The sequence below is a fragment of the Cicer arietinum genome, chromosome 6 (genome assembly GCF_000331145.2).
Source record: "Cicer arietinum cultivar CDC Frontier isolate Library 1 chromosome 6, Cicar.CDCFrontier_v2.0, whole genome shotgun sequence".
In the NCBI taxonomy this organism is placed as follows: domain Eukaryota; kingdom Viridiplantae; phylum Streptophyta; class Magnoliopsida; order Fabales; family Fabaceae; genus Cicer; species Cicer arietinum.
This window is the reverse complement of record NC_021165.2, coordinates 65,201,606-65,215,416: the sequence shown is the minus strand read 5'-3', so window position 1 is coordinate 65,215,416 and position 13,811 is coordinate 65,201,606. Positions and strand designations below refer to the sequence as shown.

General features: G+C 32.7%; 1 protein-coding gene across 1 annotated transcript; it reads right to left on the bottom strand.

The window, feature by feature from the left end:
- Window positions 1–8,130: 8,130 nt before the first annotated feature.
- On the bottom strand, window positions 8,131–13,453 carry LOC101493115 (protein-tyrosine sulfotransferase). Its single transcript, XM_004505957.4, has 13 exons — window positions 13,250–13,453; window positions 13,096–13,157; window positions 12,837–13,005; window positions 12,669–12,740; window positions 12,026–12,314; window positions 11,196–11,336; window positions 10,645–10,749; window positions 10,394–10,535; window positions 10,057–10,103; window positions 9,901–9,969; window positions 9,686–9,802; window positions 8,862–8,990; window positions 8,131–8,423 (listed from the first exon to the last, which is right to left on the bottom strand). The coding sequence occupies exons 2-13, from the start codon at window positions 13,142–13,144 to the stop codon at window positions 8,280–8,282; spliced, it is 1,473 nt and encodes a 490-aa protein (XP_004506014.1). The 5' UTR covers window positions 13,145–13,157; window positions 13,250–13,453; the 3' UTR covers window positions 8,131–8,279.
- Window positions 13,454–13,811: the final 358 nt, after the last annotated feature.

Here is a 13,811-nt window from a genome sequence, read left to right as displayed (position 1 = left end):
TTTTTTTACAAACTCTTGATGAAATATATTCAATAATTTTTTTTATAAAAACTTCTCATGCTTGCAATTAAAACATCATACTAATAAAACAAATAAATTTAGCTACGCTACAATATAATTCAACATTAATATTTTTTACATCTTATTTTTGGGTTTATATTTTACATTTTATTTCATCAAATAACTACAAGTACTATTATATGTTGAAAAATAAATTAATAATTAAAGTACAATGAGTCAGACAATTATCCTATATAATAAGTTATCATACGAATTTTATAAAATATTTAAAAAATTAAATTAGATAATTGTGATAAACATGATTATCCTTCATTTAAATTTTTCTAATCATATTCAATTATTACAAATCAATAAAGTAATATTATAAAATAACTATATTTATAATACATAAAATATTACTTATAAAACTTATAAAATTAATTAATTAATATCTGCGCAGCGCGCGAGCCGTAATCTAGTTCTTGTTTATTTTGATACCATTCAAAAAATAAATATAAGTTTGATTCTATTGCAGTTGGTATTGGTGACAGTGAAAGCGATTCGAACGCTGGAAATAACAACAATAAATGAAGCGGAAGAAAAATCAACCACTAAATTAACAGAATAATAATTTTGACACATACGATGTAGGCGAGTGAAGGGAGAGACACATTAAACTTTGTTTAATTTTTTATTTTATAATGTATAAAGGTACAATAATATATTATAAAACGGCTAAAAAACACAAAATTAAGTAGAAATGTGTTGCATATTTATGTGGGTTGATATTTGAACTTATTAGCGTTATAAACATGTGACTATAGAGACATTGTTTTTCCACTAGAAAACGTATGTTTTATGAAAGATATGGTTTTTTCAGTCTCGTTTTTTCAGTCGTATGAAACCTTGGTCTTAATTTTTGCTATCAACCGATAAAATTTTATATAAATTAAATAAAACATGTTTTTGTTACAAAATCCACTATAATCAAATAAAGGTACAATAGATTCTCAAAACGATGCACAAATTGTGCCCACATCTAGGCAAAAATAACAAAGCACTAAAGCTTACAAATAAAAAATAAGAAGAAGAAAAACGACGCTCCAAAAAACTTCTACTGTGTAAGCACTATTTCTCTCACTCTAGACATCGTTTTGCCAATTCGACCGTTGAAAATTAAAACTTTTATGTTGCAAACTTGCTATCTAAGTATCAGTTTGATCTAACAGTTAACGAATGTACAATCAATGTTTTTCTGAGACTGATTTGACAAAATCGATAATAGAGTTTACTATTTTCTTTTCTCTTTTGGTAGGCGCCTTTTTTTAAAAATAGTCATTCTCTTGTAACCCTAATCAGAACTTTCTCCACTTGAATAAATGAGACACGTAGACTACAATATTTGGATTTTTCTCCACATAGGAAGGGAGCCCAATACTCAACATTTAATGTTTGTAAGTACAAATGTTGAAATAAAAGTACTGATACCGACAAGTTCTTCCCAAATAAAATGGCTACATATGTGGGAAAAGATCAACATGTAAATGGAAAAACTTTACATGAACTTGTTGGTACGCAAGGACAACAAGCTAAAGATAATTTTGATGCAAATTCTACCAATTCTACTAAACCAACATTAACTAATTCCTCAAAAAAGAGATGCAAAAGGCGAGTCCCTAAAACCAAAAGTCTAGAAGAGAATAAAACCAAAAAAATAAAATAAACAGTGAAGAAAAGATAAATATTCAAGGTTCTAAGTAGAAGGAATAGGGTGACGCGGAAGATACATAGATTTCATTACCAAATAGAATGTTAATTGGCACCGAAGAAACGGTTGGTTCTGCTCAGTAGGCTAGCCAGCCACAATGAGTTGCTTGGCATAAAACTGTTGTGGATTTGAAAACCCACAGATATTTCAAGCTTTGAAAAAGTTCACCTATGAAAAAGGATCTAATTTTTTTTTTCTATCTGAAACTAGGAAATAAGATTTGGAATTTATTTTTGTACGGTATTTTAATGGTTATTCTAATATACTGAAAATGGTAGACTGTGAGTTTTACTGATAACCACAGGGGTTTAGTGTGTTTCTGGAATAATAATATCGATATTTACATTTTGTCTTACTCTCTAAATCATATTGATATGTTAGTTTAAACCGTATGATGATAATCAGAAGTGGAGATGCACTGGTATCTACGGCCTTCCTAATGCACCAAATAAACATCGCACAATGACCAAATAAAAAACCTCGCTACTTCTCATTCTACTGAGAGATGGGTGATCTTTGGTGACTTTAATCTGATTCTCAGAGTGGATGAAAAAGAAGGTGGAAACGCTCCACTTGACACCCTCGTTAACTTATTCCATGAAACTTTAAATCTTTTCAACTTGTGTTATTTGGGTTTTGCAGATGGTCATTTTACATGGAATAATCGGTAGTATGGTGAGAATAATGTCAAGGAGCACCTTGACTGCTACATTGCGAATTATGACTTTGGATTTCCATGTTCCAAACCATGGAAGTCACCAATCTAACTTGTTATGTTTCTGATAATATGCCTATTATGCTTCAATTACATGTGAAAAGAGGAAGGCGACACCAATTTTGTAAATCTTGAATATTTGAGCAATGTTGTCTTCAGGATCAAGAATTTGAAAATCAAGTGCTCCAAGCATGAAGTACTAATAATTCTCAAATCAATCAGAAAATTTAGGCTTGCGTTATAGACTTTACCAAGTGGGGAATGCTTAGAATTAGGGAGGTTTCAAATAGAATAAATGAGGTGCAACATGAATTGTCCCTCCTTAATGCTAGATCTAGTGAAAGGGGAATCAAACAAAGAATTAAAACGTTGAAAGCTACCTTTGATGACCTCCTTGAAAGCAAAGAAATTTGGTGAGATCAACGATCTAGAGCACTCTAGTTAAAATATGGGGATTGTAACACCAATTTTTTTTCACCATAAAGCCTCTTAAAGAAAAAGAATTAATTGGAATAACATGATTACATATGAGTCTAGGAAGAGATTTACAAAGGAAGAAGATATTGCTCGTGTTTTTACTAACTTTTTAGAAAAATCTCTTCTCATATGAGGATCCTACCAGGATTAAGGAAGCAGTTCAAGTGGTCCAAGATTGTATCTCTGATGATGTGCACAACATTTTGGATCCGGAGTTTAATAGATAAGAAGCTTATGATGTTCTTCAATCTATTAAGGCTACTGTAACTCCAGGTCCAAAAGGGATGCCTGCCATATTCTTCCAAAAATACTGGCACATTGTTAGTGATGAGATATTTCAGGTAATGTTGAACATCTTGAATTAATGAGGTGATTTGAGTAATATCAATCATACTTTCATCTCCCTTATCATTAAGATTAAGCGACCCAAAGTGATATGTGAATTTAGACTGATATCCCTCTGTAATGTGGTTTTTCAAATTCTTACAAAAACTATAGCTAATCATCTGAAATTAATCCTACCAAACATCATTGATTACTCTCAAAGCGCCTTTGAGTCTGGTAAATTAATTATAGACAATATATTAGTTGCTTTTGACATTTTTATTTTATGAGGAAAAAAACTTTAGACAAAACTGGTTATGTGGGTTAAAATTGGACATGTTGAAAGCATGTTATCGAATTGAATGGCATTTCCTAAAGGCGGTTCTGCACACCATGGGTTTTCCTCATCCTTGGGTCTCTTTGATTATGTGTTGTGTTTATTCAATCTTCTTCTCGGTTCTCTTGAATGGTGGACCTTGTCAGAGCTTCACAGCTCAAAAAGGATTGAGGCAGGGAGACCCCATATCGCTTTATCTTTTTAATTTATGTGAATAAATCTTTTCAAGGTTCACTTTCAAGGAAACATTTGTGTCATCAAAATTGTTCGAGGAGCACCTTCTATTTTTCACATATTTTTGCAGACGAAAGTCTCATTTTTTTTGGGCTACCCAATCTAATGTTGATTGTTTGAAGAATATTCTTCATCTTTACAAAAATGCTTATGGCCAATCAATTAATCTTGATAAGTTTGATGTCTCCTTTAGCCGAAATGTTCCTTTAGACAGACAAATTGATTTCCATAGATGGATCCCTTTTTAGGTTGTTGAGACTCCATCAAAGTACCTTGGAATGTCTTCTTTTGTGGGAAGATCCACACAACAAGTTTTCAGTTTTCTCAAAGGTAGAGTTTAGAAGAAGTTGAAATAATGGAAAGAGACATTCCTTTTGTCTGCAAAAAAATATGTGCTTATTAAATTCGCCGCTCAATCCATTCCCACTTATATCATGAGTTGTTTCCTTATTCCTATGGGGATGTGCGATCAAATTGAATATGTGATTAAGCAATTTTGGTGGGGATATTCCAAAGGTGAGATCATGAAAATTCATTGGATCGATTGGAGTATGTGTTGCAAGTGTAACACCCCGGCCATTACTGTTACTGGCGATTCCGTGGGATTCGAGCCCGGTACCTGGGGATAAGTACTACCAACTCTGTGGAGGCGTACTTATCTCCCAGTACCGGGCTCGAATCTCACGGAAGGCAAAAACTCCCCAGATTTCCAACGGTGGGAAAGAGGGGGGAGAGAAGGTCGTGAGGTAGCAAAGAGGGGGGAGAGAAGGTCGTTAGCTAGCAAAGAGGGGGGAGAGAAGGTCGTTAGCTAGCAAAGAGGGGGGAGAGAAGGTCGTGAGGTAGAATCACCGGTAACAGTAATGGGGTATTGGTTTATGTAGCTTCATAACCTTTCACAGTCCTCAAAAAAGTCAACATTTTCCTCATAACACCATTCTAAAGGCTCGTTTGGCTATCATCCTAGCTTAACATGGCGCAATATCCACAAAGCTATTTGGGTTTTGAATAAGGGTTACACATGGAGAGTTTCTTCAAGGCACTTGATTAATATTTGGGAAAACAATTGGTTGCCACTTCAAAATGGGTACAAGGTTAGGTCCCCTAAACCTCTTAATTCTGATTTATCTCATGTTTCTCAACTTATTTTGCATAACACTAGCAAGTGGGACACTCAACTTGTACATGTTATTTTCTTCCTCTTTGAGGCGACCCAGATCTTGCAACTATCTTTCTTGGCTTATCGTCAACATGAACAGATCATTTGCAGACCTCATACTTAAGAAATCTTCTCAGTGAAGAGTGCTTACCATTGTATCAAAATTTGGGAAAATATAGAGGCCTCTCATTCCTCGACGGGGGATGTCAATTCAAATATTTGAAAAAATTCTAAAACCTCCAAACATAATGTGATCCCTGTAAAAATGAATATCATTAGGATAAGGGTTTTGATTGTTTCGCTTGGTCTCATATGCAACTCATAAGTGGAAGACATTGATCATGTTCTTTGCAGATGCATGTGGGTCGTTTCATTCCTTTCTAGGAATCAAGTTAGACCACACCTCCACCGATTTTATTCTTTGGCTTAATGGTATGATTTCGAAGTCTCAAACTAATGTCACATAACTAATTTTGTCTATCAACCATAGTATTTGGCACTCTCGAAATAAATTTTATTTTGAAGGAAAACTGTTGAAAATGGATGAGACAGTACAGAAGAGGCAGCAACTCATCACATATTTTAAATTGCTACTTAATGTCGACCTGAGAGCTACTACAAATACACATGAAGTATCCCCCATGATCTAGTCCCCTCCCCTGGAGAATAGATACAAGATCAAAACGTTGCAGGTCGTATCCATAATACTTGGGGCAGGGGAACAATCATTAGAGATACTGAAATTGTGGTTCTTGCAGCTGCTAATTGAAACGTTGATGTTCTTCTAGACTTAGATATAATTGAAGCTTTGGTGATTCATTATGCTCTCCAATTCGCCCTAGACTTGGATTTTCGACGCATCATTGCAAAAAGTGATTATCTCAATGTCATTCGATGAATACATGGTCTTACTGCTGATAACTCACACTTTGGTTTATTCGTCAATGATTGTTGATAGCTTCTTAATCAATTTATTTTGAGTACCTTTGTACACATGAAAAAAAAAAGTTAATATCTCTGCTCACAACCTAGCCAAATACACTTTAATTTCCTCTGGTACTATTTGAATTGAGGGGGTATCTTCCTTGTATCGCATCTTCTATTGTAACAAATTTCACTGCTTAATGAATTTTCTTTTCCATCAAAAAATAAATAAATAGAAACATACATATCAAAGAATATTGACATCAAAAGTTGCATAACATAATATTTAGTACCATTTTGAAGCAAATGGTAGTAAATTAATAATTATTTTCTTAAATCAATTTCACAATTGTAGTATATTAGAAATAATGAAACTTTTAAGGGAAGTTATCCTTCCAAGTTATATTGTTTTGAATTTTATGTTATTTTTTGTTTTATATTTTTTTTATAATATTATTTTAAAATTTTAAAATATATTATTTTATTTTTGTCGGTTCAATCGTGTTCAAACCCAAATTAAACCTTGAACTAGTGTCTACAACGATTCAATGTTCAGTTCAATTTTGTGAACATCAACATAAACAATCAAAGCCACCCACAAAAAAGTATGTAAGTCCAAGAATAAATGATGCAAATCACAAGCAATAGATAACCGGTAAAACAATATTTAGTTTACTAACACATTGGATAAATAGTAGACAACTTGAATGTAACAATAATCTAATAAACTCTCAAGTTTTTAAAGTATCTATCTCTTGGATTCCTCTCGATTTAACTATCCATCTCTTGGACTCCTCTAGACCTATGAGTAGTTGCTTTAAATTGTAATGGTTGCGTCTAATTTCGACTAATTTGCGGTTTGTAGAGACTTGTTGTGCGATGAGCAATATCAGTATCTATTTAACTATGAATGCAAAATGATGGCTCGTCTAACTCTCAAATTTGCTCATTTTTATTGAATTCTAGCTTCTAGTAGTGTAACGAACAATACAAAATCCTAATTTCCGATAGTGTACTTGGGAGCGGATGAACAATCATCTGAATGTAATGTGAGAACTTGTTCAGTCCTTACCGTTGAACTTGGCGGAATTTTCCATGGCCTCAAAATTGCTAAGAGGTTTCAAGATAATTAAAGTATAATCAAATGCTAGTGTCTTACTTTTGAAACCAATGGTTGTTCTTAAATGATGAATTCTTAGATTAAGAGAGACCAATCATGCAGGTATATTGACAAATTTTAGTAGTCTAAATTTAAGTGTAAGAGTTCTCAATATTTCTCCATCTTTTATTTTAGGTGGTTTAAAGAGTGAATGTTTTTTGTGTTTGATTTGTAATTTTAATTCTAGTTAGTTAGAAGAGCTAACTAAGTGGATAGTTAATTAAGTTATCGTTATAATAATTTTGAGCTCATAACCCTTTGAACATGATGTATGTAATGTGTGTATCAAAGTATAAATAAAATGTTATTAAACGGTTACTTGGTATCTATTATCATAATTCTATTTTTCTTGACTTTTAAATTTCCTTTCTTTTAATCATGTGAGCATTACATAGTGAGATCAATTACATTGAGTGAAATTATAATTCATCTATGAATGCTTGAGTTCTACGTTGCTTGTTGAACAATTTACAACATAGGGTTTAACTCCAACATCTTGCACCTCTTTTTATAGAGACTTCTACATTTTTTTTTTCTTTTGAAGCTTAACTCGTTTTATTATTAAAAAAAATTATCCTCCTTTTTTTTAAAATTATTTTATATATTTTATAGACTAAATTACAAAATATACTAAATCCATCTCTTATATGGAATTCAATTGATTAAATCATAAAAATACAAAAAATTAATAGAAATATAAATTTATTAACAATTAATATTATTTTTTTTCAAGTTTGACATGCAAGAGAAATTACTAATCTATCTTCTTTTTTTTATTATTGATACAGTTAAAAATTTAAAAAGACTGAATGGTCCTACGGCTTTCAACTTCATAGACTAATTTCTCATTTCATAATTTTTGAAAAACAAATTTACCGACCAATAATTTTTTAAGATCAAAATGATGATTCACTTGCTAACTCTTTGACCAGCTGATCGTAGATAATGAAAGGAAGAATTTGCTACAAAAATGAAAATAAAAAGAAAATGCCTAACAGTTACAGAACTGAAAAACTAAGCTACCCATCATAGGACAGAACATTGAACAAAATCAGTATGATAAGTTATAAGAGGATGAGAATAGGGATCACTCAAACCAAAGTTCAATGGAATTCTGTCTAAATATATTTGTTCTCTAAAATCTGTGTAAGCGTGTTTCATCCCACAAATTATGATTCAATTACTTTACTTCTTAACCTTGAACGTTCTCCTTCTCACATTTACAATTAGTAAGAATAAGAAAAGGATGAAGGAGAAAGTTATCGCTAATGTAAGGCCCTTCCAGAGGATGATGCTGTATGAACTACTTGATATGTTGTCCCGTCTCTCCTGCAATTAAATTCAACATAGTAAAAGCAATCAAAATTCAAGACAGATATATTTCAATGCAAGCCATGGTGGTGTCTGCCCATATTGTATGGTTCTTCAAAAAATTAAAATCTGATAGAAGATTTTATTTTTGAGGAAAATCTGATGAAAGATGAACTATAAAGTTGTCTCAATTTAGAATCACCCATGAGTAGTTTCACTATGCCTTTTGCACCAATTTGTTATACATCTATTAAGATAAAATTACATAAATAACATGCATATAATAGATAATTAACTCTATCAAATATCAATTCAAGAAGTAACTGCTGTCAACTGTGACCTTACGTTTTGTTTTAAGCTGTTTAAAATTTAGATTTCCAATCTTTTGCGCCCATGGATCAGATTATCCAACTATTTAGTGAAAAGAGAATAATATATCAAACCTAATGATCATACCTCAGTAATCAGCAATGAGGTTTTATGTTGCTTATTGAAAATGGCTCTTGCATATTCATAGAGCTCAAAGTCAAGATCGTTAAGAGACCGCAGCTGCTCAAGAACCTCTTCAGGAACTTGAAGCTGTGCCTGTGGAATCAGACAAAGTCATTAGAAAGGGATAACACATCAGTACAAGCTGACAGAAGGCAATAGAACTATCCAAGACTTGTCAAATAGTAACATTAACTCAATGTCATTGATAAGAGACACGTAAAAAACAAAGTAATAGACATTTAAATAATTGGTAAATGTAAAACATGTTCCTCACTCATGCCATCATATTCCAACAAGTATACTTGCAATTTGATTTGCATACATGATATTCTGACCACCGAAAACCTCAATCAAAAAGGATATGCAATAAACGTTTTTCACACTATAAAGTTTATTAGCTAGCGCGGACTTCTGGAATATAACCAGACTTCAAATTGCAAAAAAGAAATATTATTTTTCAGCAGAGATATGTTTTAATCTTGTGAAGAAACTATAATCACAGAATCATGAATTTCCAAGCTAAAATGAAAGCAAACATCTATGTTAAAGTGTTCAAGTTGTTCTGAAAGCCAGTGAAATTATTTTAGTAATACAAAAGTTATTATCCCAAAATGTACACCATATATTCAAAACCAAAGGTAACATCAAATACTAATTACATATCCCAGGAAGTTGTAGACGTCTACACTAAAAGAAAGAGTCAAGAACAAATAGGTATTCATGTCACATAATGATGGTGAAAGAATCATAGAATGATATTATGTTAGCATTAGATCTGTTAAGCTTGCCTCCTTTGTAAAGTTAACTGGAACCCTCTTCAAAGAGGCGATGCGTCGGCGTGACTGGGACTTCCGTAAATTAGAAATGCAGACTTCATAAGAACGCATGAGTTTCCCAACAGTCATCTGAAATCAAGGAAATATCAGCAAGCTGATAAAATGAGAGACGATAATATCTGGCAAGTCCATATAACCATCATATTAGCTAAAGGAAACAAGCTTACAGTTGATTCTGCTGCTTCTCCGGTTTTACTTGAAGTAGCCGCACTTGCTCCCCTGTCTGAGGTGCTATTCTGTCTCGCAGTGAGAAACATTGTAAGAATACTTCCCATATTCAAATCTAAATAACTAAGTTCCTCCATTCAAGAGATGCTTCTTACCTGATGTTCACTGCTATCAGGATCGGCATCTGAAAATGAACTCTGTTCTGTTGTACAAGTACATGACAATGCCGTATGTTAATTAAAATAGAATACAGTCTATGTCAATGACTATAAATGTCAACACCAAACCAGTGTAGCAGACCCAAACGTCATTTCAAAAATATTACATTTGACACACCTACCCATATCTTCTGAAAATATTACATGTCCAGGTGAATGCCAGAATATGAGCACTAGCTTCATGCTCAAATTCTGTACCATTCCCAACGACTTCGAGGCTACTTTAACTTGAGAAAAAGTTTGACAAACAAAAAAGTGTTTAAATCACGCTAACCTGTGTTGTCAGTAAAGTCCAGGCTGCTGTTTGGTGCATTAAGCTGTGATATAACCTGAGAGCCAACCACATTTGCAAACATTGTCGCAGATTCTCTGTGCTCCTCAGTAAGACCAACATATAACATATTGTCTAGTCTCTTCTGCAAGATGTACAAGCACATACAATTAACGGTTTGAGGAAAGGAGCAGTTGAGTGAAGCCAACAACTATGAGATGCAACTATCAAAACTTCAAACGCATATGTAGTACCTTTGCAACTTGTAGCACATATTTCCCAAGAACCTTATATTCCTGTACACAATGGCGCACTTCATGCGCTTCTGCTATATAAGAATTGTTTGTCAAGCCTGCAACCTGACGATTGAACAATCCACCAAATTTCATTACACGTATTAGACGTCGTTACCAAATAAATTCTGTAAATACAAGATCTGAGATTTTCAATTGCATTGGGGATTTTTAGTTTTCAGTATATAATACCAACTAAAAGAAGCACTCCACATGCCCATCTTGCTTGCAAAGAAATATTCAAATGAAAGCTATGGAATTTTGCATTGAGACATAAGTCCAGGCTCAATCATCAAATGAGTGATTATAAGGGATCTTGCATCTAAAAAAATGCATCCATATTTTTTGAGGCAATAATCAGTGGCATGAGAACAGAAAACAGATTCCAGGCAACATATTTTAATTGAATCATGATTTCAGAAAACAGTTAATAATTCGTAGCATTTACAGAAATTGATGAAGCATAAGAATCTAAACACTACTAAAGAAACACATTGCACATGCTGAAGTACCTGAAATGTGGCTCCATTATGTACAATATCCCCAGCCACAGGGTGATTGATGAATTCTTGTAACGGCATTGCAAAATCTTCAATATCATAAGGATCATCGCCCTCAATGGTATTCACTCCCTTACTATACCTAGCACCTCTCTGTCCATTAAGATCTACATCAATCACATGTACATCAAATAGAAATATGAAAGAACATATTTTAAAAGTATAAAAAAGGTCAAATAGTATCATCCAGCATGTAGTAATGCTACAACACAAAGCCAACAAAATGGCAATACGAAGTAAGGACATCAAATCAGTTACTTGTTGTCAACTTAGTTACTATTATTCCCATCTTATATATCATAAAGATCATCGCTCTCAATGGTATTCACTCCCTTACTATACCTAGCACGTCTCTGTCCATTAAGATCTACATCAATCACATGTACATCAACTAAGAAATATGGAAGAACATATTTTAACAGTATAAAAAAGGCCAAATAGTATCATCCAGCGTGTAGTAATGCTACAACACAAAGCCAACAGAATGACAATACGAAGTAAGGACATCAAATCAGTTTCTTGTTGTCAATTTAGTTACTATTATTCCCATCTTCAGCAATAAATGTATGTCTACATCTACACTTGTATATTTAAACACATCTCAACGGAAGCAAATTTATGTCCAAGAATAATTTTCACACTAGAATTGGGCTTCATGCTCTTTGTTCAGGTTACAGGGTATCAGAAAAATGACCCCTTTTACAACCTTACATGAATCTAGAAGCATGGAAATAAAATTCACATATAGACAAATGCCAATTAACAAATAAAATAAAATATACCCTAGAAAAGAGGTCTTCTCTCATCCATGGAACCAGATACTTCCACGGCCAGATATCCAGTGTGCTTATTCCTTTATTCTTAGAGCGCAGGCGTAAAGCCATCTGTGTTGCAGATGTCAAGTTTGGATGTACCAAAAATCTAGCTGCAACCTCTATGGAAAATTCATAAGTACTAAAGACACGGTCAATCGGATTCCTAAGTATGGTAACCACAGAAGTTCTCTCCTTTGGAAGTTTAGATGTCATGCTATAGTCATCATGTGTAACTAACAGTCTACATTTTTGTTTACTGCAAATTCACATAAACAACAGAAACAAAAAGTAAGCGATATATGATGCATTTCATAATAGATTTTTACATTGAGAAATGGCTTTTCACCAATGGATCAATAGTAAGTGTGAGATGTTTCATTTACCATTTTACCCTATGCATAGGCCTTATAGTACATTAATCAAACATAATTCTAAGGCACTTCAGAAAAGCTATTTTGACTATATTGTCAAAAAGCACTAGTAACAAAAGCCACAAGCATACTCATTGGAAATGCTACCAACTTTACTCTATGAACAACCAAAACAATCATTTTAGATTATTTTTAAATTTTAAAAAGTTGTGGCAAAAGGAGCAGCATTCAGGCATCACCTTGGATCAAAGCGCAACTTATCATAAGATCGAGGACATTCCAGATTATTAGGATACAATTTTCTCAAAAAGCTGCGGAAAAAACACACCAACAAAACCAAACAAACAAACAAGTCAATAAATTTAGTTTTACAGAAAAAACTCAAACTCAAATAAAAAATAAATTACCAGTGAAAATAAGTGCGTCCTCCCGTTCTAGGAACATGCAAGAAAAACAACAAATCCCTAAGCGTATGTTTATCTTTTTGTGTAATTTCTCTCTCAAGCGAGGAATCCGCCCAACTCTTCACAATTCTTTCACAGTGTCCAAAATCATTTTCAGCAAAACAAGCATTCACTAACACACACAAAAAAGTTAATAATCAAAATCAAACAACGGTTAATTATAGAAAAAAATAAAGACACGAAGAAGCATCATTGCGTATACCTAATCCAACGAGAATCAGCAATATGAAGAACTTGATAATATGATCCATATACACGAAATCCCTAACGAGAAAAATACAGAGAGAAAATGAAAAGGCTTAATTGATGAAAAGTGTAAAGTAAAGAGAAACAAGAATGGTAGGTAATGGCCCTACCTGTATTGAATTTAGGGATCTCGTGCTCATAAGTTGTTGCAACTGTGTTGGGATTCGGTAGGACAGAAATTGCGATCGAGTTGGACTAAAAAACCCTTTTTTTCTCGAGAAACAAACAGAAAGTTTCCCGGGAAAATGAATGTGAGTGAGTGCAAGTTGAAACGAAAACACTTGAAGCTTTTGAAAACGGTGAAGAGTTTTTCCGGAGGTTTGTAATGATCGAAATAGGTTATTTAAATTTTTTATTCAGTTTCATTTTGAAATGAAATAGTATTCCTTCCATAAAAATTTGGAATAACATTCCACCCACTTAACTTTTATTTCATTTATATTGGAAGTTACAAGTTAATTTGGAAGAGAATGAATTAAAATAAATTTTAATATGAGATATTTTTGGCATTAATAATAATATTTTAGTAAAATTTATAAAAATATAAAATATTTTAGGAAAATTATTAAAAATATATGTAAAATTAGTTTTTAGATATTTTAAAATAAAAATTAATTTATTAGATTAATATAACTAATTTTATATAATATTTATTTTTAATTGATAATTCAA

What these genes read in the sequence shown, in the direction of transcription:
- LOC101493115 (XM_004505957.4), bottom strand. Translation starts at nt 13,144, where the DNA reads ATGGATCATATTATCAAGTTCTTCATATTGCTGATTCTCGTTGGATTA. An exon ending in GCTGATTCTCGTTGGATTAG is followed by an intron (nt 13,006 to 13,095) that starts GTATACGCAATG and finishes TGTGTGTGTTAG; the next exon opens with TGAATGCTTGTTTTGCTGAA. An exon ending in GGACTTTACTGACAACACAG is followed by an intron (nt 10,104 to 10,393) that starts GTTAGCGTGATT and finishes CTTGTACAACAG; the next exon opens with AACAGAGTTCATTTTCAGAT.